A 26225-nucleotide genomic window follows, 5' to 3' on the forward strand; every position below is an offset into this window, starting at 1 on the left:
TTCTGTAAACCTTGCCCTGCCCATCCACACTCCTGGTGACTGCCACCTTACAGCGCGTCCTTTTACCAGCAGTAAAATAATTTACATCGCCGTCAGGTACACTTACACGTGTTTATCAATATGCATGTGTCTGTGGTGCTGTAAGAATGTCACACAACTTGAACGTATGCAATGTACTTAATTTTCTAATCCGTTTCATTAAAATATTCTAGTCACCTTCTGCAAAAACTGATTTCAAACCCTGCAGTTTGAAGGATGTAAGACAATCCATTTTATTAAGAGTACTCAAATGTTCTATTGAACCCAAACCAAAATTGATAGGTTATTAACTTTGGCATAGAAAAACAGAACACCTTATACTATTAGAGGGTAAAGAGAGAATGGAGACCAATCCTACAGGCTTTCCTTAATTTTTTTCTGAAAAGCTGGAAGCAGTTGTTTTGCCCACAATAGGAATCTGGAATGTCTGTAGCACAGAGTTAAGACCACATGGCCACAACATCACCCACTTGGAAAGTCCACTACAAATTCACGTGCCATCAGCCCAGATGGACCTTTCCCCCATCAACGCCATAGCTGCAAAGCACGATGCTGAGGACTGTTCTCTGGCAGGATTCCCCGGCAATGTAAGTGTTCTCCATCTGTAAGGATTGCACTGAATGCATACTCGGCCCAGAAGAATCAGCCATTTCCAGGTGCTGATGAACCAGAGGGAAAGGGAGGGGCCAAGTTTACAGAAGCTTCCAGGCAGCCAAGTTCTCTTTGCAGGTTTTAAGGCAAGATCACAGGCTAATCTGCCCTACCTATCCCTTTTGCTCATTTGCTATGTCAAGGGGCTACTGGGGCGATGCACATGAATACTTAAGTAGCTAGTTGCTGTCACTTCCCCTGCCCTCTGTCTCTCACTTAGATGTCTTAAATTCTGGTGATCTAGGAGAAAACATGAGTCAATACTTAGGTTTCTGAGGATGTATGACTGACTGGGTCCTGGCCAGAGGATAGCCAAATGGAGATGGGGACAGGCACATGTTACAGACACATGTACAACACAGTAGCCCATAAATGGCAACCCCGGCAGGGTAAGGATGAAGTTGCTCATCCGAGAACTCCTGGGATGCCTGGGTAGATCTGGCGATCAGATTATGAGCTAAGCAGCCTGCGCTAGAAGCCCTTGTGAAGCTCCTGCAAGCCTCACAAGCTCCTGTTTGCTTCCCATACCACTTGCCAGTCATGAGAGAGGCTGGAGTAGAGGTTCTCGACCTACTCGATTACCAGCAATACACAATTATGTCAAGAAGACACTTCAATCCTCTTGTCATCACATACATTTAGGCCACTTTAAGTACAGCACAACTGAAGGTGCCAGCACACTCACAGAGAGAAAGGGGGAGATGAAACTCTCGTGCAAGCCCCAAGCCTAGTGGGAGGCTGTGGGCTATTCTATAAAAATAATGGAAATGCATACATACGTACCTCAGTTACAGTATTTATTTCCAGTCTGCATCTTCCCAGCTGTGCAGCCTAAACTCCTGATGTTGTTTAATCAGTTCTAAGATTAATAATTTCCCACATATAAATATCCCTGAATTTGGCTACTACTGACCCAGTATCAACTGTGATGTAATTGTACAAAAACTTCCTTTAGACGCTTTCTGAGTCGGAGGAAGTGTCAGGTCATAGCATCAGCCAACAAAGGCTACAGTCCCCAATGGAGGGGACTGGGGGAGGGGCAAACCACACCGACATCAGCTGACAGACACTGCAGTTGTGCGGAGCTTAACATCACAACGTGTGTCCAAAGAAATGAAAACGGCAGTGCCCTTTCTGTTCACGTGGGAACCCTGGCATGGATGGTTTAGTTCAGGAATTAAACGTAAACAAGTGAGCGTTGTTATCAAGATTCACCAAATCTGTATTCTCTTGTTTTCTTCACATTACAATTAAATACTAACATCTCAGTTCTCAAGTGTAATCACAACAGCCACGCTAGGCCACAGTAGCTCCTGATTCGACCACTTTTATTTGCCTTCGCCGACGTCATTGTCACTGTCACTGCTGCTGTCACTGTCGCTGTCACTGGTCAATGCAGTTAGATCTCCCAGGGCTTCCCTGTAAGAAAAATAAATGGGAGGGTTACACTGCAACTCAGGCTTGGGGCTGGGGGACTCTGCAGCTGCACTAAAGCAACAAAGGGAAAGGTTCCAACCAGCAAATAAACCTATAGGCCTCCCTGACTTTTATGACAAACGAAAAATATCGTTAAATCCTGACTTTCTGCAAGGAAAGGAAGTTCAGGGGGTAGAAAGCTACAAACATCTGAATGGGCAGACAGACAAATGGTCTGCTCCATTTTCATAACTTTCCTTGATGGTGATGATACAGGACGCACTTACTTCTGCTCCTGGCTGAGGGTGAAGTCAGCCCTTAGTCTCTGGGTGAGGCTCTCACAAATAGGTAAGCTGAAGGCACCTGCCAGCTTCACTATCTCAATGGCCTGGGCAGGGCTGCCGGATGCTTTTGCACTGTCCATAAACTCATTCAGCAGCTCATTCCTGTGAAAGGCAAAAATGTCAACATTCCCTAACTAAACCCCTCAAAGATTCACATACAAAATCTAGTACCTTACAAAGATCAGTCATAAAATCCTCAACAGTAGCTTTGCAGACAGTTACATGGAGTCTGACTTTAAAGGGCCAAATAAACAATGAACACTGGTTCATTATGCCTTCACTGAGGATCCAGCCAATGTATCCCCAGCGTGCTGTGATCACTGAGCACAGATTGAAAAAAACAGCGCTTGCCTCAGGGTGCCTTAGATGGTAGGAGTGACCGATCACCTACCTGCCTAACAGAAAAGTGCCCAATTGCCATGGCTGAGGTATGTGAGGAAATTCCAACCCCCTTCCCCCAATAAGAGTTAAACGCATGTGGCTAATCCAGGATGTCCCCAGGCAGCCCTGTTAACTTGAACTTACCCAGGGATCTTATTATGTTTCCTGAAAAGCCCCAGCATTTTCCTGTTCAAGATGAGATAGGAAAAAGATTATGAATACTAATAGAACAGAAGGCAACCGAATGACCATAGCTTTTCTCCTGGACTCAGAGACCAAGTGTCCTTCCTGACAAGCAGAGGGGAAGCTCCTGGAGACACGTCTGTGAGCTCCACCAGCTCCCAGCCCTATCTTCCCATCAGAATCACCCCAGGTGCCTCAGCCCCCTCTTCCCAAATTTCATATATGCACATAGCATTACAAATTTCAAAGGCAAATCTGCTTTGTTGCCAGCATTGAGAATTGCTGAGGCATATCCTCCAGAGGATCACTTCTGTCCCCCCAGGGAGGGAATGTATGATATCATGTGGGCAGTGGGAAGAGAGGGACGCAAATACAATTTGATCTCTTTCCTCTTACAATCCAGTGTGAGCTCAGTGTGTCCTAAAACGACGTTATGAAGAGCAGGCTCAGATTAAGGCATCAGTCTCATGTAAGTGCTTGCCGTCATCCTGCCACACGCAGGACAAAGGACAAACACATACACTCAGCTCCCATGATCAGCTGAGGTCCGTACCCCTGCGCCAATCATCACAGCCTGATTCATAACAAGCGTGTGTCAACCTGCCCTAGTCGACAAGTCCAAGCATCAAATGTTTGTCAGCAGCTGTGTAGCCGGCTGTGTGATTTGCCACCAGTTATGATCAGAGGAGGCAGCAAAACCTTTAGCAGCCTTTCGTGGAGAGAGCAAACATCCACACCGTGGACTGACCATCATGTTCAAATTAAGGTCCTCTCTAGTGAACAGCCAGGCACAACAAGCCCTGTCACTGGCTCTTAACACCAACACACGGTTATATCCAAAACAATACACATCGGAACCGCCCCTAGCAAGGACTCTCACTGACTTCTCCACTTTTGGAAAAACGACTATGCATAACGTCTCTATTCACAGTTAAACACCAGAAATTAGTATGTGAGTGAAGTGCTGATGAACACACAGAACTAGAATACAGTGGCACCAACCAAAGACAGGTTCTAGTCAAGGCCAGGTTTAGTAAACTGGTAAAATGCCAGGTTCCGGAAGTCCCAGTACACAGCCCGCATTTTAGGCTGGGGGGTGGGGGGGGCGGAGAAGCACCCATGAGATGAATAAACCAAATGACCAAAACATTTTCAAAATTAAGATTCTCTAATCACTTTGTTCTACTCAAGTGAACGGAGAAGTGACTCGCCCACAAATACAGAAAACAAAAACGGAAAGAGAATGAGCCCACTGAACCACACCTTCTCTTAAACTCATCATGTATACTGGTTCCTCTTCCCCAAGTTTGCTTTTTTAGTTGGTATTTGGAAATTCCTATAGAAAACACAGTACGTAGAAAACTCATTTGTCTCCTGATAAACTACACAGTGTGCAGCCAAATTAGAGAAACTCTAATGACCGGGTAAACGTTCTCTGAGATCCAAGTACAGGTGCTTCCAGTGACATGTGTGGCATGTACTGTACTCACCAGGCTTCCTGGGTTCTCCCAGCCCTTAAGAAGAGGACGGCTATGTGGTTCAGAGAGCTGGCCAGCCAACTGGGAGCCGTCTGTCTGGCATCCTGGCTTTCATAAGTCGATTTGATATCTGCAGCACAGTCAGCAAACGCCACCTGCAGCTGAGACGCTCTGAGAGTCAGCGGAAATGCCCAACTGGTTTTATGAGAATTTAAGTTCGGGAGACTCCATAGGACCATTAAAATTTGTAAGCAATGCATTTTACCGTTGGAACACATCACATGTACAGCACACAGTAATACAGTATTTAAGGAAAAAAAAAAAGCAAAGCACTCTGCCCTGGGGTAATAATGGGATCAGCCACATATTTCAAATCCAACTACGGGTTTTCTTTTTAGAGAGAAATTTACAAGAAGGCAAGCTGCTATTAACTGTCAGGATCGAGAGGATCCATTTTCATGCTGCTTGCTTTGGACTAGAGGAATAAGAGTGACTTTAGATGGCAGAATTCTCCACAATGATAGGTAAAACCATGGAAATGACCCTCACCGGCTGTCAGTATTAGAGGATACACTGGTTAGTATACACCTAATAACGACAGCAAAACCTGAGTGTCAACACAAGCCTACCTCTGGTGGGTGCCGATCCCTTGCCATAAGCATCAGAATCTCTTCTTTTAGGTCACGGCGAAAAGTATGACCATATTCTTTACTATCTAGAAACAAAAAAGAACAGAGTGAGAAGTCACTGGCATGTAAAACCAAGACTCTTTGGCTGACCTTTGTCCACTGTCAGCAGTCACCCATATTTGGTTGGAGGGGTGAACATACATTGCTGACATGTATTCCAGGATTCCAGAAAACTAGCAGGATGATTCATGGTAGGAAAGGACAAATGAGCAGTGAAAGCCAGCACCAGTAACGTGCTCCCAGGCAAGTGTTAGCACGGCACGTGCACCACACTCCAGCAGCCACCAGCTCCACGCAGTTCTACAGCACGTGGGAATCGTCAGTAGTCCTCGTACACTATCATTAGAGCAGCCTTGTAAGGTAGGAGGGCGGGGCTATAGTCTCTGTCTCAAGGCAACCTGAGGCAGACGGAAACTGAGTTTATGATCAGTCACCTAGCGGATGACATACAGCATCTTCTGCAGCCAATTTACACACAACCACACACACAAACCCACAGTCATGGCTGTTTCTTAGAAACCTGAGTATCACTGACTGTTAACTTTTTTTTTTTTAATTTATTTATTTAACTTATTTTAAAATTCTTGGCTGCGTTGGGTCTTCGTTGCTGCATGCGGGCTTTCTCTAGCTGCGGCGAGCGGGGTCTACTCTTCCTTGCGGTGCGTGGGCTTCTCATTGCGGTGGCTTCTCTTGTCGCGGAGCATGGGCTCTAGGTGCTCGGGTGTCAGCAGTTGTGGCACGCGGGCTCTAGAGCGCAGGCTCAACAGTTGTGGCGCACAGGCTTACTTGCTCTGCGACATATGGGCTCTTCCCGGACCAGGGATTGAACCCATGTCCCCTGCACTGGCAGGCGGATTCTTAACCACTGCGCCACCAGAGAAGCCCCTGGTTAGCTACTGAAGCACAGTGATGCAACATGGTATAGAGGAACGAACGGTACAGGCTTCGGGGGTTGATATTTTGGGTGTCCCAGGTAATTAACACTGATGTCACACAACTGCACAAAACCCAGCCTTTTCTTGTCACAAAGGAACCAATTTAGGTCTTTTCCACTACACTGTCACTCACGCAATCCAATATGTAACATGAGCAAATGACCCTGAAGTAGACCTCAACTACTGCATTCAATTTAGTCAAAAATGGAAGTTTTGGGGACTTCCCTGGTGGCACAGTGGTTAAGAATCCGCCTGCCAACATAGGCGACACGGGTTTGAGCCCTGGTCCGGGAAGATCTCACATGCCGCGGAGCAACTAAGCCCATGCGCCACAACTACTGAGCCTGTGCTCTAGAGCCTGCGAGCCACAACTACTGAGCCCACGTACCACAACTACTGAAGCCCGCATGCCTAGAGCCCATGCTCCGCAACAAGAGAAGCCACTGCAATGAGAAGACCGCACACCGCAACGAAGAGCAGCCCCCTCTCGCTGCAACTAGAGAAAGCCCGCGCACAGCAAGGAAGACCCAAACAAAGCCAAAACATAAATAAAGAGTAGTAATAAATTAAAAAAAAAAAAAAAAAGGAAGTTTTCTTCCCTAACAGTGTTAACATGCTTGTTAATCAAAACATAAGACAAAATGAGATGGGTCGGGACACATAAGCTGAAACTGACCTTTCCAGATCTGAGGAATCAATTCTAGCCGATTGGCCACATCTAATGCTTGGAGAAGATCTATCAGTGTTTGGGAATGTGGAAAGAATACCTGATTCAGAAAAATACAAATACATTTTTTAAGTGTTACTCAGCAAAGACAACCACAAACATCTACAATGATAAATGGTAAGTAATGAATCATCTTACTGAAGGTATCAGGTCCTTATACCACTTCAAGGTGACATCAATTTGTTCCATTAGACAAAGCAAACCAAAGAACTTGGAACTGTAATGGAGAAAGAAAGCATGTTTAGTTTAAAATCCGTGCTTATAGGGGAATGACAAAATTACAGCACAGTCATATGATGACGCGTTACACAAAATTTAAAGACAGTAAGTTACACACAATTTCAAGTTACACAGGCCAATGCTGGACCCAGGAGGTGCTGCTAACTGTGCTTTCTGGACTTCCCAGTTAACACCTTCTAATCCTCAACCAGTCACTGATGCCACCTCCTGGTTATACTCTCAGCTCATGGTGAGGAGAGAGCAGATCTCCTATTCATTTTAAAAGCGTTCAACGTAAAGCGAGGATTTGGACCACATAGAAGAGAACCATCACACACCTATAAACAGTCTGCCTCCTTAAGTTCTGGTTTTTCTCTGTTTAAAAGCAAACCCATTTAAGGAGTCTCTTTGGGCTCCAACATGTTCATCTTCAAAAACAAATGAGGCTGCAATGAAATCTTTAGGGACCCACCCTCCTATGAATTCAAAAACATAAAATAGGAGGGTTTACAGGGAAAAGATATATGAATTTAAAGTGTTACAGGGACATCCCTGGCAGTCCAGTGGTTAAGACTCCACGCTTCCACTGCAGGGGTTGTGGGATAGATCCCTGGTCATGGAACTAACATCCTGCACGCTGTGCGGTGAAAAAAACAAACAAAAACAACAACAAAAACCCCCAAAGTGTCACAAATAAAAACAGCTTAAAAGATACACAGCAGACATCTCAGTCTGACAAATCAGTTTTACCACTGCTTGACTCACTGCTTGACTCTTCAAGTGTTCAGTTAACTTACACTGTTACGTCAGGGTCAAGCTGCCTAAAATTAGGCCACCAATAGCCTCCCACTGGCAGAACTGACTACTGGTTGCATACAGGTGCTCCGTTAATGCAGAAGGATACATTTCCAATACACTTACTAGTAGAAATAACGCCGATGATCCGGTCCAATGAATTTCCGGTTGTCTCCAGTGTTTAAAAGGTCATGGACCTGGTAAGCAAGTTCTAGATCTCTGAGAGATGAGCACTGAAAATTTACAAGTAGTAAATAAGCATCATTCTGCGATCCTTATCAGCCCAACAGTGGCTCATTACATAAAGAGCTCATTATATAAAGAAGTACAGTTACCTGCGGAAACATCTATGCTGATTTAACATTATTATTGGTTGACAGCAAATGAATTACAAGAAAATGGGGGGGAGGGAGGAATCAAAACAAATCACCAAGTTCTGTGAAATTTAAAACAAAATAACCTTAATCTAGTAATTATACCTATATTTAGTAACTATATGAAAACACCTGGTTGCCATGCACAAGACAGCTGGAGTGCTCACTCCAGCATCACTATACTGGCAAAAAACCCATGAAGTAACTCCAAAACCCACCCACAGGAGAAGTCCTTCCCTCCTGTGAAATAACTGTACTGCTGTCAACAAACAAGATAACATGGAAATGAGTCTGGACGTGCATGTCTGAATAACCAAAGGAGAAAACCTGGAAGGACACTCACTAAAATGTAAAGCAACTGTCCTTAGGGAATAATATATATATAATAATATATATCCTTAGGGGATAATAGGATATGCTAATTCATTCTGAAACTGCTTGAAAATTTTCCTGTGATTAGTATGATAAGATGAAAAACCAAACTTAAAAACCATCAATTTAAAAAGTTACCAATAGGCAAATATGAAATACTCTGAAACCTTACTTTCAAACCTTACTTTCTGAAGAAAGGTATGAAAAAAGAAAATGTATACAATAAACACAGGGCAGGAATGTTGTGACTTTGTAGAGATTTAAGAGGAATAAAAATTAGAACTAAAGACATGAATATAAGTAAGAGTCAGGAAGTGAAAGAATCAGGGAGAATCCCCCCACCTCCCCAACGATGAATTTAGGAGATGGATAAAAGAAAAAAGGAAAACAAAAGTTAAGCAAGAAATTGTACTTACAACCCTCATGGCTGACTGAAAAAACATATCTGAAAATCAAAGTTCACAAGAGCCTTGGTTACTATGGATAAAACGTTTTCAAGTCAGTAACATTAATAAAAATCCTGGCAACAAAACTGGTAACGTGTAAGACAAACCTAACGGCGTAAAAACTCAGGAGGGGAAGCACAGGAAGCATACAGCTTCCAAGAATCACTAAGCTAAATTAAACCCTGTCCTCACAAGGCTCTAATACCCGGCAGTCAGGAAAACAGGGCTCTCTGTCTTATACAAGCAATTTCTGTACATACCGTCATCCGGGTCCTTTGGAGAAAATTTCTTTCCCGTTAATTCATTCATGATGTCATAGATGATGAGGGACGATCCTTTTGAAGGGTTTTCTGCAGAACAAGAAGGCAACTGGGTTTTCTCATGAGTTCACTTCCTGTACAACCACCGGGTGTGCAGAACTAGTCCTAAGGCCGCATTTCTCCTTCCTCCACCCAAGGCACGGAGCTGGCCGGGCACATCCCTGCTCGAGCAACGAGCGCACCCTCTGCACGGAGTGCAGCTCTCCCCAAGACCTGGGACAGTTACAGGTGCTCCCAACAAAGACTCCACCCTTCCTTCTTAGGCTCCTCACAAGGTCAACTTGCATTGAAACAGGAGACAGACAGACCCTCACTAAGCCTGCATACTTAGAAAACAAACACGTTTTTGCTAATAAACATTTGCGCTCCTTTTAAATATAACCAGGATGGGAGCCAAGAAAAAGAAAACTGTAGAATTAAAATGCAACTATGACATTTCCAGTTAAACATTTCACATTATTAATCCACATCCCTTCCCCACCTTATCCATATGCAAGTGATAATATACTTTCCGTGACAGCACAGATGTACTTTTGAAGTTCCTCAAGCATGTTTTCATTTGTTAGCAATCCTAATTATTCTGTTAGTTTTATAATAACCTATTTTATATGTATCATTTCTTCATTATTTTAGGCTTTCTCCTTTGGGTAAATTCCTAGAAATTATTATTACAGGCAGCCAATTTATATCCCTCAGACACACCAACACTCCTCCCCCCACAGCCCTGGGTATTACTTAGGAAGTACAAGTACCAATGACTTTAGTTAGCAACGGAACCAAAGTGATATGTGATGTTGAGGAGAAATGGAATAGGCTTTGGGGTCAGAAATAATAGTTTCAGCAAAATGACACCAAAGTTGAGTAAAATTTTGGAAGACAGAATTACCATGGAAACTGTTCACCTGTCTTCAAGATAAAGTCAGTTAACTGCCCTTACTTCCCGACAGGTGAGAATGTGAATTTTGTAAAACTAGCCCTCCAAAACAGATAATCGAGGTTTTCTGTTGTTTTCACACATAAAGTCTACCACAGGACAGAAGGACTAGAATTGTCATTTCTGAACCCAGAGGTTCTTTCTCAGGTTGGGGCAAATGGATAGGAACCAACAGACTGTGAGTGCCTACTACCTGCCTTCCAAGCACAGGACAGGACACTGTGCATAATTCATTTCATCATTACACCGTGATGGCATCACTCAGGTAAGGTATCCAGTTCCTTCTGACACAGGTGGTAAATGGTAGAGGTGAAATTTCAACTCAGGTGTGCCTTGCTCCAAAGTCCATTCAATAGAGCACAGCTGACCTAAAACTAGGTGACAGACAGAGCCTCAAGGTTCTCCCATGAGGTTTCAAAAGAAAGTTAAGGTTACTGTGGGGCAGCACCGTCCAGCAGCTTCCTGCAAGGATGGGAATGCCCTGCACCTGCATCGCTGAACATGTAGCCAGCAGCTACAAGCGGCTACTGAGCACTAATGCCATGAAGGAATTTTTAATTTTATTTCATTTTAATTCAATAGCCATGTGTGGCTAAGTAGCTACTGTATTGGACAGCACAGCTCTGGAGAGCAAAAGGAACTCCAGACTAGTTTCTCCTGACCAAAACTGTACACCATCCTTTCTTTTTTTTAAAAAAATAATTATTTCTGGCTGCACTGGGTCTTCGTTGCTGCACACAGGCTTTCTCTACTTGCGGCAAGCGGGTGCTACTCTTCGTTGCGGTGCGTGGGCTTCTCATTGCGGTGGCTTTTCTTGTTGCGGAGCATGGACTCTAGGAGCATGGGTTCAGTAGTTGTAGCTCACGGGCTCTAGAGCGCAGGCTCAGTAGTTGTGGCGCATGGGTCTAGTTGCCCCGTGGTATGTGGGACCTTCCTGGACCAGGGCTTGAACCCGTGTCCCCTGCATTGGCAGGCGGGTTGTTAACCACTGTGCCACCAGGGAAGCCCCACCATCCTTGTTAGTACGTTTAATGACCTCCCTCCCCTCCAGCTCAAGTTTTACATCACAAACAAGATGTTACTCTCCTCAAGAATAACGGTTTGCTCAGGCTGTAGACAATGTTATTTTGTGAACTGTCTAGTCTTAATTCATAAGCAGTGAAGTTAGCCTAATTTCTACATAAATTAGTAGCATAATGACATACATACCATGTTGATAAAACAGCTGAATAATATAGTGATACGTTGCAAGCGAGGGTTCTTATATTACCAGGTACATAGAGGAAAAAAATAAAATAAGTCAAACACAGCTATACAAAATACAGCTCACTGAGGCACACTGATCTAAAAACATATTAATGTTGGTATTTAAGTAAAAGATACATTTCTGTTCCTCTGAACAAAGACATTTGCTAGCTCATATGATCAATGTAAAGATGGAAAGGTGTCAGAGATTGAATCCCTCTTAGAAAGTCCAGACACCTATTACAGCCAATGCACAATGAGTTTCATTTAAGAAAACTAAAGCATACCAAAGTGAATTGATTCCCAAAACATCCTTCAATAAAGTAATTACTGAAAAATATACAACACACTAGCACACAACTGGGTTCAAATACTTAATTATGCTAGAAAATGTCACGAGTTTAAAACCAGCCAACTGTAGGAGAACAATTCTCCCTAGAATTAAGAAAGCCATAAAAAAGTACCTAAAATACTAAAAGAATGTAACTTCCTATAGATGATAAAAGAGTTCCCATCATAATAAATACACGTAATTAAAATGTGCTAGAAAGGAAATTCCCAACATACTATGTAAACAGCAAAAGAGTTTACAGTCTCTTTTTTGCTTGTCTGGACCTGAAACCTCTGGTCAGCACTGTCTTCAGTGAGGGACACTAGGACACATCCTCACCAATTCCAATGGCTTTCATTTCCCGTAAGGTCTGTAAGGCTGGCAATTTTCCAATTGCATGAAATCGTCGGAGACATTTCAGAATAGTATTAAAAGTCTGTAGGTTGGGTTTCACGTTCTGTGCAACCATTTGTTTCAACAGGTCCTAGTTGAATCAAAAGCAGGAAGTATTTTTTATGGCTGGTAGGAAATTTATCCAATAAACTAATGTAACATACTAAAAAAGACTTGGGGTCTCTGCCTATGTTTAAAGTAGATTTATAAATACATCCCCAATTTCAGAACTATCTAGTAACTAGCAGGACAAGTAACTCTGCCCCTTAGAGAAGCCCCTCCATCAGTTACCCTGACAGCATGTGATCAAGGTGTCCCAACTGTCTTTAGCGGCCCAGTGAGTTTGAGACTGAAGCAAGAGAGCAGACTAGAATGGATTGCGTTTTTTCCTTTTTTACATGCGCAGTATGGTATAACACGGTTTCTATTCCTGTCACTTCAATCCAGTGATTTCAATCTTTTTAAAAAATTAATTTATTTTATTTTTCGCTGTATAGGGTCTTTGTTGCTGCTGTGGGCTTTCTTTAGTTTTGGAAAGCAGGGTCTACTCTTCGTTGCAGTGCACGGGCTTCTCATTGCAGTGGCTTCTCTTGTTGTGGAGCACAGGTTCTAGGCACACAGGCTTCAGTAGTTGTGGCACGTGGACTCAGTAGTTGTGGCTCAAGGGTTCTAGAGCACAGGCTCAGTAGTTGTGGCGCACGGGCTTAGTTGCTCTGCGGCATGTGGGATCTTCCTGGACCAGGGCTCGAACCTGTGTCCCCTGCATTGGCAGGCAGATTCTTAACCATTGTGCCACCAGGGAAGCCCCTCAATTTTTTAAATCTTAGCTAATAAATTTTTGCAATAAATGTGTCTCATTTTAATGAAAAAACCATTATGAGAAATAAGTGAATAGAGCAACCCAGGTCTTCCTGGATTCGAGCTGTATGCTTGGGTCACATGTCAGATACACCTACGTAAACTACAGGGTTGCTGGAAGGGTGTGAACAGGTCACCATGAGCTGAGCGCCCAGCACAGTGACTGCCATGAAGATGCTCAGTGAATGCTGTCTCCAACCCACGTACTCCTAGCAAAGAATATTTTAGGCCTATTAGAAGACAAAGTGAGAGTTCCTCCTTACCAGTATATTATTCCATTTTTCTTCTGATTTCTCATTCGCCATGAATGCTGTTGCTTCTATCAATGAATTGAAGGTGTGCACATCAGCTATAAAAGAAGAAAACTACTTTAACAAAATCTGGGGTTGAAGATTAAAGGCAAAGACACACGCACATGTCTACAAAACTAGAAAACTATTCTTTTCTCTGGCTCTGGACTCCTGCTTCAATCACCAATACCACAGGAAAAGATTAAGAATGAACAAATGACTGAGGTAAAATCCTGAGATTTTATAGATGCCTGAGAGAAGGAAAGAAGAGGAAGGACAGAGGGGAATTCTCCAAACACACTTACCACGAAGTCTGTTGTTTAATAATTCAGTGTACAAGTTTAATGCCTGCGTAGGAGCTCGGTGCTGGAAAAGGGAAAGTATGAAAATTAAGGATCATCAAATTTGTTCATTTAAGAAATATGTGCGTATCGACTGCTCTAGGGTTTGGGAACACAGTAGTAAACAGATATGGTCTCATTCTCAAGAAACGTATCCTCCGTGCAGTGGTTCTCTACTGGGGCAACGCTGCTTCCCAGGAGACACTGAATAATGCTTGGAGACATTTTGGCTGTCACAGCTGGGGCGGGAAGGATGCACCACCGGCATGCAGTGGACAGGAGCGGCTCCTCAACGCCCTTCAAGGCGCTGGACAGCTCCACAAGAGCAGATTATCTGGCCCAACGGTGAACAGTTCTGAGGTTGAGAAGTGCTGATTTAGGGGAAGATAAAGATATATAAAACAGAGTTTCCCTGGTGGCACAGTGGTTGAGAGTCCACCTGCCGAGGCAGGGGACGCAGGTTCGTGCCCCGGTTCGGGAAGATCCCACATGCCGCGGAGCGGCTGGGCCCGTGAGCCATGGCCGCTGAGCCTGCGCGTCTGGAGCCTGTGCTCCGCAACGGGAGAGGCCGCAACAGTGAGAGGCCCGCATACCGAAAAAAAAAAAAAAAAAAAAAGATATATGAAACAAACGTTACCTTCACCATTCCTCGGATCATTGTGCAGTAGGAATGTGCATTTTTCTCTGGCATTAGAGCAAAGATTCTCTCAGCATTGTTTTTTGCTCTAGACACAAGAAAGTAAATGTGAACCAGAGGAAACAGGAAAAACCAGTAATAGCCACCAACTTACCATGTTCCAGGCACCGTGCTAAGCATTTTATGTGTATAATTCCAAGTAATTCTTGCCACCCAGAGTGGAAGACATGGTTATCATCATTTTGAAAACAGGAAAAACTGAGGCTCAAAGACCTCAAGTTGTCCAAGGCTTTACAGGCTAAGTGGCAGAACCAGGACTGAAAAGGTGTAATATATACTCAAGGTATTAAACAAAAAGCAAACTGCACAGCAGGGTACATAGTGACGTTTCCCCACCCTCTTTCAATTGGATACAATTCCCCAGAGGCAACCACAGACAAGCGGTGTCTCTAGAATCCTTTGTCCTATTCTAGCCTATCAATGTGCCATGTTATACAAATCATGCTCTACCTTGATTCTCCCTGTTACCAGTATGTCTTGGAAATCAGACAGAACCAGGATTTGGGCCAAAATGGTGCTCCACAGTCAATGCTCTTAACCACTATGAGAAATTATTAATATCTACTGAAAAAAATTAATTTTTGATTCTATTCATTTTATCACTTCAAAAAAGACTTTAGATATTAATGGTAGCTTCCCTTTCTCAGACATCCATATGAAATACCTTTCTTTTATTTAGAGCTTCTACTCAGTTAATTTAATTCTGAAATGTTAAATGATATTCACCTTTTGTTCGGAAGTGAATACTTCTGTTTGCTGGCCACTAGTCTGAACTTAGAACTATGCTCTAGCATGTGTATTCTAACATAATAAAAAACTGTGAATCTTTTAGAATTAGAGGTATATATTGCAGGGTAGGACTACTGATGAAACTACCAAAAGAACCATAACATGAAGGTTGCATGGAGTTAGATGGAAAAAAGAAGTCAGGTGTCAACCTTGTACTGCTGGCTGGAGGCAAAGATCTAATGAAAAACGGTCCAAAATCATATGAAAACCAACTGAGACATTTATACTGCACAATGAAAACAAACTGCATTTTAGAATATTCCAGGATCGTATCTTCTTCGGGGCTGATGGGGAACATTCCACGCACTGTACGGAGCCATAACACAAAGTTCTAATCATGCTGTAACACACCTCCAAGTAACTCCAAGCTGATGACCAGCCTTCCTCTTAGGTTTCTCGTTACTTCCCTCTGTGGCCTCTTCCTGAAATGAACCATCACCAACAGATATAAAACAAAATATGACAATGGAATGCATTCTCTGAGGAAACTTCAGAAAAGCAAAGGAAATACAGATCCAATAGAAGGCAAAAAGGAAACCCAGTGTTTATTAAGAAATATTAATTTCTAAAGTGTAGAGTATGCTCACTCCTCTCTGCCCACCTACGTATGAATTTTTGAGGGGGCTGGAACCAGGGGTTTTTGCCCCCGTCCCTTACACATCATACTATCACTGTAACAACAACAAAGGGGCCTGTCCAAACGTTTCTGGTCAAAGGTTTGCTGCATGTGGCAGGCAAGGTCAAAATATTTTTAAGGAGGGAACCAGGGCAAAACAATTGTTAAAATCCGTCTCCTTCTCCACATTTTTGTCCAGGCTATGTACCATGCCCCACCACACCTCAGAACAAATCTCTTCGACCCTAACACATGGCACAAGAACCTGCCTTACTTTGAGGAGGTGTTGCTACCAAAAGAAACTTTAAAAATCACTGCCAAAGCCATTACCAACTCTTCTGCTTGTTCACGTTGTTGAAAATTATAATTAGTTGAGGGCTCTTGGTTACCATAGTAACATAATAAATCCAAGAGACGGTTAGTTGTTTCCAGAGATACGGTGGTTCCTGTGGGTAGTGAGAAAAAAGGGAAAGAAACCTTGAGGCATCCAAGAACTAGAGCCTACTAGATGAAAATTCTTCACTTTTCCATGAGCTGTGGCCTTCCTGGCCACCTATTCAGTCTCAGCCATCACCTTCTTGAGGGATGCGTGCGCACTCCACATCAGCTTAAACACGCGGAGCGATGCAGACAGGACACAATCTCTAACAGTGCCGTGTGACAGAAAAGAGAAAACACAAGATCAAGTTTGACCCTGTGCTCATTTATTTTATGGACTCATATCCCCAGAGAAATTATCTCACGGTTCTAACTATCATCTTCAAACTGAACCCTCTGCAAATGACTGCCACGTCGTCCCCCGGGGCCAGTTCCATTTTTACAAATGCAAGCAGAACTATTCCACTTGGACCCAGGCCCTCACTGAAATACCTGCCTAGAAATACTAGCATAAATGCCTAATTATAGTAGCCTTTAAAAAATTATTGCTCAAAACATTATGTTCCCATCTTGACTCTTATGAAGGGGGAGAAAAGGGAACAGGAAGAAGTATGAAACATAATTTAGTGCTTTAAAAGAAAACTAACTGCATTTGTCTAAAGAAAATATACTGATAATACAAATGCCCATCAGGAAACTTAAAAGCCCAGAAAAGACAGCATGGCAGAGTGGACGGGACACCGGTGATGGAGTGTAACTTGACTGGCTCTTACCATCTCAAAGCTGTGTAACCCTAAAGATTACCTGTAGTCAGTTTCCTTTATAAAATGGCGAGAAGCACACCAACTCATAAGGTGTATAATTCAATGCCTAGCAAAGCGCATGGCACTTATTAGGGCCTGATAATAAAATTTTGTTTCCTCTCCCAGTATGCTGCCTCATTCCATTACTGTGAATGAGTCGAGTGTTACGGGTTCGACACACTGTCTGTAGTAATGCTTACTGAACATCTGCATGTGCCTACACCACACAGCGTGTAAAACCAAGGAAGACAAGTCTTAGCACTAAGATGTTTATCGTGCTCAACCAGCAGGGGGAAAAGCCTCCCTAAATGATGACCTGCATCAGCAATTCATTTGTACACCCGAAGCTTTAACAGGCTACACACCAAAATTCTCAAATCAAACACAGCTTTCTGCAAATGTTTCTTGTTGTGTTTAAGGCTGTATTGAGTGACTCAGTCCAGTTTCTTGCACGTTTGGCTGATTTTTCTCCTAAATCACTGAACAGCACTCGGGATTCTAAAACTTAATGCTGCTGCCTTCCATGCTACTATAGGTACATTCTCATGACAGCTTACAAGCCCTGGCACCTACATCTACACCCCGGGAGGTTCATCCAGATCAAATTCAGAGCCGCAGGATTTGACAGAAGTGACTTCTTCGAGGCCACAGTGCTAACTGGTGCCAGAACCTATCCAAACCTCTGATCCCGCAGCTTAGCGCTCTTTCCTTTTTAAGTATTTTTTTGCCTGCTTTATGCCTTCCAAACATACTTAAAGAATATAGGAAATGTGAATAGAGTATGTACACACCTGATGTTAAAAACAGAAGCTAAGGAAGAACGGCTGTATAATTTGTCTGCCTCTGATACAGCACAAGAGGACAAGATACTAACAAAGTTGCAACTCTACCCCACCCACGGTTTTAAAATGATGCTCAAGCAGAACAAGAAATATGACTTATTAAACTATAAAGAACACAAACACAGCCACTGAGCAGAGGAAGTAGCACAGCACTTGTAACTTCTACTCGTAACTTATCTGGATCACATACGTAACTGTGGCCCACTGCCAAGCCCATGTTCCCAGAGAGGCTGCAAATGAACTTCGTCACCTGCTTGCAAGAGCTGATCGAACATGTCCACAGAAGCTTTGACTTTTCTGAGCTTGATTCGTTCCTGCAGAGCAGCCTCACTTATATCTTCAATCTGAGGTTCAAAGTACTCAGGCATAAAACACTAGGAAAACAAGATGGCTAAAGTTACTGCAAACAAGGCAATGTCAAAGGTAACCGGGTAGGACAAAATTTTGATCACCAACACACCAAAATAAAACTTCACTGCTCCGATTCATGCTTCATGTACCAGATACTATATTTTTAACAAGAATACCTCTGTAGGGAATATAACTTATTTCAAAAAACCTCTCCAGTCTCCAAAACAAGATTACTTAGCGATCTCCTAGCTTGGGGCGGAGAATTTAAAAGCACCCAAACATAAATATTTAATCCATATCTGAAGAATCTAATTTCCAACCAAACTTCCCAATTTCAAGGTGAACTTATTTTCCCCTTGCTAAAACCATCCTTCCTACTTTCCTCCCAATCTTGGTTAAAAGTGCCACAGGACACCCAGTTTGCAAAGACAGAAACCTTTCATCCTTGATACTTCTTTTACTCTAAACATTTAGTACTACCAAGGTATGCTGATTTTACCTCACTCACCAATTTACCCAAATATTTATTGAAGGCCTACTACTCGATGCCAGGCACTAAGCTAGACACTGGGGATAAACAGACAGAAGTCATTCTCTACCCTCAAGATGCTCACAATCTAACAGAGAAAGCAAATAAGGAATAATTATGATACAGCGTGAATGATAAATGATGTAAGAGGTCTCAGAGGTATGCGAATGCTGCCCGCCATGGGGGCAGGGGATCCACGGACAGCTTTAAGCAGAAGTGAGCTAAACATAGAAGAGTAACTGTTAAGTCAGAAACTTAACGGGGAAAGGATAGCCAACAAATGATCATTCCACTGCTGCCACTGTCTTAGTTCAGGATTCTAATATTTTTATGGACACAATCACACTGACTACCTAATTTGTCCCCAAGAGTCGCTGCTTGAGAAGCACAAGAGGGTGTGTCTGAGTGTGTGTGTGTGTGAGTGCTTCGGAAAGTAGGGAGATGTGAGAGGGAGCAGTTTTAGACATAATGAGTCTGAGTTACTATTTCCACTAATAAACTCAGGAGGGCAGAGCCCATGTTTCGCTCACCACTGTATGACACGCTAAGCACAAGGCCTAACACACAGCAGGCCCTGCACACTCCTCATGACTACAGAACAGAGGTAGCTGGAAATGCAATCTGGACTTCAAAGTAGAGATACCTAGGCCAGATATACAAGAATGCCAAATGGAGTATAAGGGTCACTGAAGCAGGAAGATTCTGAACAGAAAAAAGAGAAAGTGCCTGAGCATGGAACCCTAAGAAAAAGACACCAAGGCTTAAGGAGTAGATAGAAAAGCTAATGAGGGAAACGAAAAAGGAACAGTCACAGAGGTAAAGATCTAAGAGTCTGGTGTCACAGAAACCAAATGGGGAAAAAAAATGGAGAGCAAATACATATAGTTTAATAAAGGTTAGTATTGTAAGCAAAGATAACCATAAACATTAAAAGACTTTTCACCCAAATACTGTAGGCATTCAAATAGCTACTTAAATATGAGCCATAAAAACTTAGTTTAAGTTACAATTACACAGTATTATCTGAAAAGTCCAATTACCTCTCCTTACCGGTATATGAGGTTCAGCTATGTCTTTCTGAAAATATTTGGGATACGAATTAATAATAAACTTTGCTGCATTCTCCCCGGACTTCTTTGCCAACAAAAATGAATGCTATATAAAGAAAAAGATTTAGATATAAATTGATATAACCTCTAATTTAAACTCAAGAGATCAAAGTCACACCCTCAGCAAAAATTATTCTGCCCCCCTTAAAAAAAAAAAGAATACAGATACACAGAATCCCAATTAGAAGTTAAACTACATAATTATTACTTATCTACCTCTGCTGAGTGTGACATAATTTCAGGTCACATCTTATATACAGCTTGAGGTATATAAAAGCAAAGTGCTTAAACCGAGTGGATTGCTCTATAGTGGGAAAGAGCCCTAAGTACTAAAAACCCAAACCAAATACCCTCTCCACAGGCAACCTCTAAAACTTTTTAATAAAAGTAGTAAAAGATTCAGAAAATCTACCAATTTATCTATCAGCACCTGTAAACTTTTCAAAAGTTTTTACAACTAAGCCAAGTTATACATGTACTCTTGTACCCAAACCAACAAGATAAAACATAATACTAGAAAAGTTTCATAAAAATACTCACAGATTCCATAGAGGATGTTGGTATGAGATAAGGATCATCTTGAAATGCGTAAGGGGCAGCTGTAGCATCCTGTGGAGAAGACACAGAAGTCTCTTTAACTAGATTTTTATTAAGAGGACCTTGCAGGTTTTGGTGATGACTAAAAACTCTGTAAAGTGAGTTTAAACTATACATGTATCACAGAAGCAGAAATATGTAAGTTTGCAGACACTAATACCTACACTGTACCCGTGGCTCTGTAGAGTTGTTTGTGATTATGCACAACTTAAAGCAAACAATGGCTCAAACCCCCATGACTGCTTTTTAATTGAAGGCTGCTATCACCAGGGACAATTGCTGTTTTAAACTGAAGGTCAAGAGCTTCTGAATTAACTAGCCTGGGCACCAGCTTCCTGCACTAAGGTTTCCTGCAAATGGAGGAGAGTAGTTACTGGGCCCTCTCTGGAGGCAGGAACTGCAGCTTCTCCCCCGTCCTGTTGCCCAAGGTTCTATACTTCCAGGTAGAACCCTGAGCAAAATTAACTCTCCGGCACCACTAGAGGCTCACTTAGAACAGCCCTCAAGTTACTTCTTCTGGCCTTCTCCTATCCCTTGCAGCCCCCTTCCCTGGGCCTTCTGGCAACTCTGTTCCACAGGAAAATCTCAACTTGCATCCTGAATCTCTTCTGTCCCCCTGATGCCTTGTCTTACTGACCTGGATTCTCCAGGGGAAAGCCTCCCTGCGGCTCTCACCGGAAGGACGCTCATACCTAGGGCGCGGAGGCAGTACTCTTTGGGGTCCTCGCTTCCTGATGCCTGATGCTGTATTCCCTTTATACTCATTTGAGCCTCCTTTCATCTGGTTATACCACTCTCTACCAACATGTGGTGGGTATGTAATGGCAACGCAGAGGAAGCAGTTCTAGGGCAGTTGCCCTGGACTATTACTCCTCGATTACCAACTGCTGCTTGGCTCTGTCCTGTCCACCATCCTCATCAAATACCTGTTTGGGGCCCCTAGTTCTGTGACATGCTGGACTTCCCTTACTAGACTTACTCTTCCTATTTGTTTCCTACATTTTCCTCCCTCAATGATTTCCAAGCCCTTCATGGTTTCTGAGAAACAACTTCTCTACTCTGGGCCTGTAGCTCAGATGCCTCACACTAAATTTATCCTCAACTGAACTTCCCTGACAGAGCTCCTTCTCCCTCCTATCTTCTCTGTCTCAGTGAATGGTACCAAGCACTCTGCAAGCCAAGCCAAAGATCCTCTCCTACTACTTCCACTCAACTAACCTGTCACCAGCTGTGGTCAACTCGAGCTCCTTAACATCCCCTACCTACTCCACCGTCCCTTATCCCCACTGCCACTGCCTTAGTTCAGTACCTTCCTTATTCATTCATTCCATATTTACTGAGCACCTCGAATGTGCCAGGCATTATTCTAGCTACCAAGGAGACAATAAAATCTTATCCCCCACAGAGCTCACAATTTAGTAGGGAAAAAAATCTCCAAACAACAAAAATAAATAAAACATATAATAATTTTAAAGGCAATAACTGCTATGAGAAAGAAAGGAAGGGAGGGAGGGAGGGAGGGAAAACGAACTATCAGAGAAAAGAACCATACATTTATTTATTAATTCTTTTTTTTTTTTTTTTTTTTTTTTTTTTGTGGTACGCGGGCCTCTCACTGTTGCGGCCTCTCCCATTGCGGAGCACAGGCTCCGGATGCGCAGGTTCAGCGGCCATGGCTCACGGGCCCAGCCGCTCCGCGGCATGAACCCGCGTCCCCTGCATCGGCAGGCGGACTCTCAACCACTGCGCCACCAAGGAAGCCCTAATTCTTTTTTTAAATTAATTAATTTATTTATTTTTGGCTGTGCTGGGTCTTCGTTGCTGCGCACAGGCTTTCTCTAGTTGTGGTGAGCAGGAGTTACTCTTAGTTGTGGTGCACGGGCCTCTCATTGCTGTGGCTTCTCTTGGTGCGGAGCACAGACTCTAGGCGCATGGGCTTCAGTAGTTGTGGCACACGGGCTCAGTAGTTGTGGCTTGCAGGCTCTAGAGCGCAGGCTCAGTAGTTGTGGCACACGGGCTTAGCTGCTCTACGGCATGTGGGATCTTCCCGGACCAGGGCTCGAACCCATGTCCCCTGCATTGTCAGGTGGATTCTTAACCACTGTGCCACCAGAAGTCCCCGAAACATACAATTTTAAATGGTGTGGTTGAGGAAGGCCTCAATGAAAAGGCTTAAAGAGATGAAGGAGGAAATTATGTGGATATCTCAGGGAAAAATACTCCAGGCAGAATAAACAGCAAACATTAAAGCCCTGAGGCAGACCCAGGCCTACTAAGAAACTGAGAATTAGCCAGGAGGCCACGTAGAGCAGAGCCATCAAGGAAGACGGCAGGAGATGTGGCAGCGGGGGTGGCGGATGGACACGCAAGGCCTCAGAGGCCCTCGGATGGGCTTCAGCTTTTATTTGAATTATGACAAATGAGAAGCCATTCTATGATAAATGAGAAGACAAATGAACTCTGAGTAGAAGAGGGATGTGATTCAACACTGTAGCAGGTCACTACGGCTGCTTAATTGAGAACAGTCTGTAGGGGGCAGAGGAGGTGAAGAGGACAGAGACTGTTGTGATTAATCCAAGATGGTAAGAGATGATGGTGGCCTGGATGACCAAGGTGATCACGGTGATGACAAGCGCTCAGGATTTGGATGCTGTGCAGGAAGAAAAGTTACCAGGCTTGAAACTGCTATTCTTAGAAAGGCCTGCTTACAAGGCCTGGTGGGCATCTGGGAACTTGGATTTTGGAGGGTTCCCACCATTCCCAGTACTGATCTAAACTGTACTATGTGGTTTATGCTAAACTCCTGCTTTCCTTCTGGGAGTGTGGAATTCTGGTATGTGCCAGACATAGACTCTGGGCACTGAGTCTCTAAAGAGCTTTCCTGGTAGACTTTCCCACGTGTTGTCAACTCTGCTGGAGGAATTACGTGAGTCCTTTGTGACTGCACTGGGAAAGCTCTTGGAAGCTTTCTCCTGGTCTCCTTTGGACTTTACCCCACGTGCCTTCTTCTTTTACTGATTTTGCTTTGTGTCCTTTCGTTGTAATAAAACATAGCTGTAGGACCATATGCTGAGTCCTGTGAATCCTCCTAGCAAACCACTGAACCTTGGCGTGGTCTTTGGGACTCCGTACACAAATATTTTGATGGAAGAAACAGGATTTACTGAAGTGCAGCACATGAAAAAGAGGAGCACCTAGAAGCATGGAGCTGCCATTAATGAGATGGCGAAGAATGTGTGAGTTTTAGAGAGAAAGGGGCTGGGCTTTGGACATGTTAAGATCATTATTATATATTTGAGAGAAAAGGTTTCTCGTATCCACATTGCTGTCTTTCCTAAATTTTTTTTTTTTCCTTTTTGCGGTACGCGGGCCTCTCACCGCTGTGGCCACTCCTGTTGCAGAGCACAGGCTCTGGACGCTCAGGCTCAGCGGCCATGGCTCACGGGCCCAGCCGCTCCGCGGCATGTGGGATCTTCCCGGACTGGGGCACGAACCTGTGTCCCCTGCATCGGCAGGCGGACTCTTAACCACTGTGCCACCAGGGAATCCCCCTAAAATTTGAATGATTATGTCACACCACTGCTTAAAGTCTTTCAGTGGACTTGAATAAAAATCAGAAGACCCTAGCATAGCATTCATGCTCTTGCCTCACCTCTCACTGCTCTACCCCACAAATTCTTGCTTCCCCCATACAACCTACTCATTCTATGCCTTTGTGCCTCTGCTCCTGGTGCTGCCTCTGCTAGGAATGCTCTTCCCACTATCCTGGCTTCTCATCTCCCAAGCATCGATCCGATACCAGCTCTTCTGAAGTCCTTTCCCAGTCTGGGTTATGCACCCTCTCCTCAGGGCTCCTTCAGCCTCCCTCTCTAGAAACCATGCAAGGACTCTGTCTTAATTCCACAACCAGCACAGCGCCTGGTAAGCACAGTTAAGGGCAGAATGTGTGGTTACTGAATGAATGAATGACTATCCCTTGGATTTTAAGTGCCCAAACAGACAAGTCAGACAACTCCACACATAATTCTGTAACTTCTTTGACCTGAAAGGGCCCTGGGCCATTCTCATTAAAAAACTGAGAACAGTCTCAGAGGCCTATTTCAAGAGTTTACATTTCAGGTGCCTATTTATGGATAAGTGAGCTGGAAATCTCAATGTCTTGCTAGTGTGGAGATGCAGTATTTAAAAACCCGTCCTCAGATACTGCTAGGGTCGATCAGTGCATATTTGGCCTGACAGCCTGTAAGTTTAGCATCTACAATAGAAGAAAAATTCTGGAAATCTGTGATAACGGTCTCAGGGAGGGTCAGAATCCACACAGACATTGCAGCAAAAAGAAAGGACTTAATTACTTTAGACATTTCCCCCACAGCTGAAACTGAAAGTACAGTTTGCAGCTAATGAAAAATACAATCAATCAGAAAGTTCCATTTCTAAGGCATTAACCAGGGTTTCAGTTTATCTATCAAGACTACAGACTCTATTCTTGAACTGTCAAGAGAGCAAATTACTCACAAATAAATCACCAAGATAGCTGGAGCAATAAGGAAATAGCTAGCACTTACCGAGCATGTCCTTTGTGTTAGGCACTGTCCAAAACCCTTTCACGTGTACTAACTTATTTAATTCTCACCCAAACCTCAAGGTTTGGTGCTATAATTAAATCCCCATTTTATAGATAAGGAAACAGAAGCATCAAGAGAAAAGGTCACTTTGTGATAAAGATGAAACAAAACATTTGGCTCCAGGACCCAGATTCTTAATCACTGAATTACTTCCAGCATGGTGGGTACACTGTTCCCAAAGTTGGTCTACAGATCACTTGCATTAGAGTATCACACCCAAACCATTCCCCAGGAACATGCATTTCAACAAGCTCTTCAGGAGGTTAAGTTTAAAAATCACTGGCATAGTATAAAAACACTGAATTTGGAGAAAAAAGACATGGTACTAAGTCAGGGTTTTAATATCCTAAGTAGCCCTGGGCCAATCACTTTAAAAGCTTTAGTTTTCTCATTTGTCACATGAAGGGACTGAACTAGATATTTCTAATAAGAAACTCTCTAGATCTACAACAGTTTAATTGTGAATCATGCAGAGATATGAACATAACACTTATTATTAGCTGAGTTAGATACAAAAACCTAAAATTCCTACTTACCCTGTGTACCGTGGATGCAAGTGCCTGAAGAACAGCCACTTTATCCCTAAGAATGAGAATCACAAGTTAACCCTCTGAGGGCTTTTCACACTCACAAAGCGAACAAGTGATCCTACTCTCAGAATGGACTGGCCAACAACAAAGTTCAGGTCTCAAGTAAAGCCAGTTCTGATCTCTCAAGATCACTAGAACAATAAGTTAGAAAATGAGAAAACTGTTTAGTTCTCTTGCCCAAAGGTGGTTAGTACACGTTCCATGCTACGCTCTCTGGCCTGGTCCCTATAACCATCACCCAGGGCTAGCAATTTTCACCCTCATCTCATCAAACTCTCTAACCTGAATCTTTCCTCCTCCTACCCAGTTTCCTATGCATTCTTACTGTAGCTTTCTGTAATATTCTTGCCTTTATTATCCAAACTGGTGGCTCTTAATGCAGCTATATATAAGAATAAATCACAAGCCGCACTCTGGACTGTTGAATCAGGACCCCCAGGTTCTATGGAGAACTGTCACATTCATTCTTACTGAATTCCCAGATGATTCGAGTTTGGAACCTCTCAACTATATAACCTTTATAAGAAGTTCAGGCCAG

General features: G+C 43.3%; 1 protein-coding gene and 1 non-coding gene across 3 annotated transcripts in view; both read right to left on the reverse strand.

Annotated features, from left to right (window-relative positions):
- Window positions 1-247: 247 nt before the first annotated feature.
- PTCD3 (pentatricopeptide repeat domain 3) overlaps window positions 248-26225 on the reverse strand; it is a 31748-nt gene continuing 5770 nt past the window's right edge. For both annotated transcript variants that reach the window (XM_030837451.2, XM_030837457.2), the window contains 21 exons: window positions 25634-25679; window positions 20416-20484; window positions 19817-19921; window positions 18137-18260; window positions 16194-16309; window positions 15599-15669; window positions 14399-14486; window positions 13726-13786; window positions 13394-13479; window positions 12219-12363; window positions 11513-11563; window positions 9310-9399; window positions 9020-9048; window positions 7984-8090; window positions 6982-7060; window positions 6793-6883; window positions 5122-5207; window positions 4505-4653; window positions 2976-3017; window positions 2394-2552; window positions 248-2109 (listed from right to left, as the gene is read on the reverse strand). In XM_030837451.2, the coding sequence (XP_030693311.1) occupies window positions 2019-2109; window positions 2394-2552; window positions 2976-3017; window positions 4505-4653; window positions 5122-5207; window positions 6793-6883; window positions 6982-7060; window positions 7984-8090; window positions 9020-9048; window positions 9310-9399; window positions 11513-11563; window positions 12219-12363; window positions 13394-13479; window positions 13726-13786; window positions 14399-14486; window positions 15599-15669; window positions 16194-16309; window positions 18137-18260; window positions 19817-19921; window positions 20416-20484; window positions 25634-25679 (1885 nt within the window). In that variant the 3' untranslated portion in view covers window positions 248-2018. The remainder of the gene's footprint in view (window positions 2110-2393; window positions 2553-2975; window positions 3018-4504; window positions 4654-5121; window positions 5208-6792; window positions 6884-6981; window positions 7061-7983; window positions 8091-9019; window positions 9049-9309; window positions 9400-11512; window positions 11564-12218; window positions 12364-13393; window positions 13480-13725; window positions 13787-14398; window positions 14487-15598; window positions 15670-16193; window positions 16310-18136; window positions 18261-19816; window positions 19922-20415; window positions 20485-25633; window positions 25680-26225) is intronic.
- On the reverse strand, window positions 3456-3591 carry LOC115842569 (small nucleolar RNA SNORD94). The gene has a single exon (XR_004035358.1). It is a non-coding gene; the product is annotated as a small nucleolar RNA SNORD94 (small nucleolar RNA).

Source organism: Globicephala melas, chromosome 12, assembly GCF_963455315.2.
Source record: "Globicephala melas chromosome 12, mGloMel1.2, whole genome shotgun sequence".
NCBI classification, from domain to species: domain Eukaryota; kingdom Metazoa; phylum Chordata; class Mammalia; order Artiodactyla; family Delphinidae; genus Globicephala; species Globicephala melas.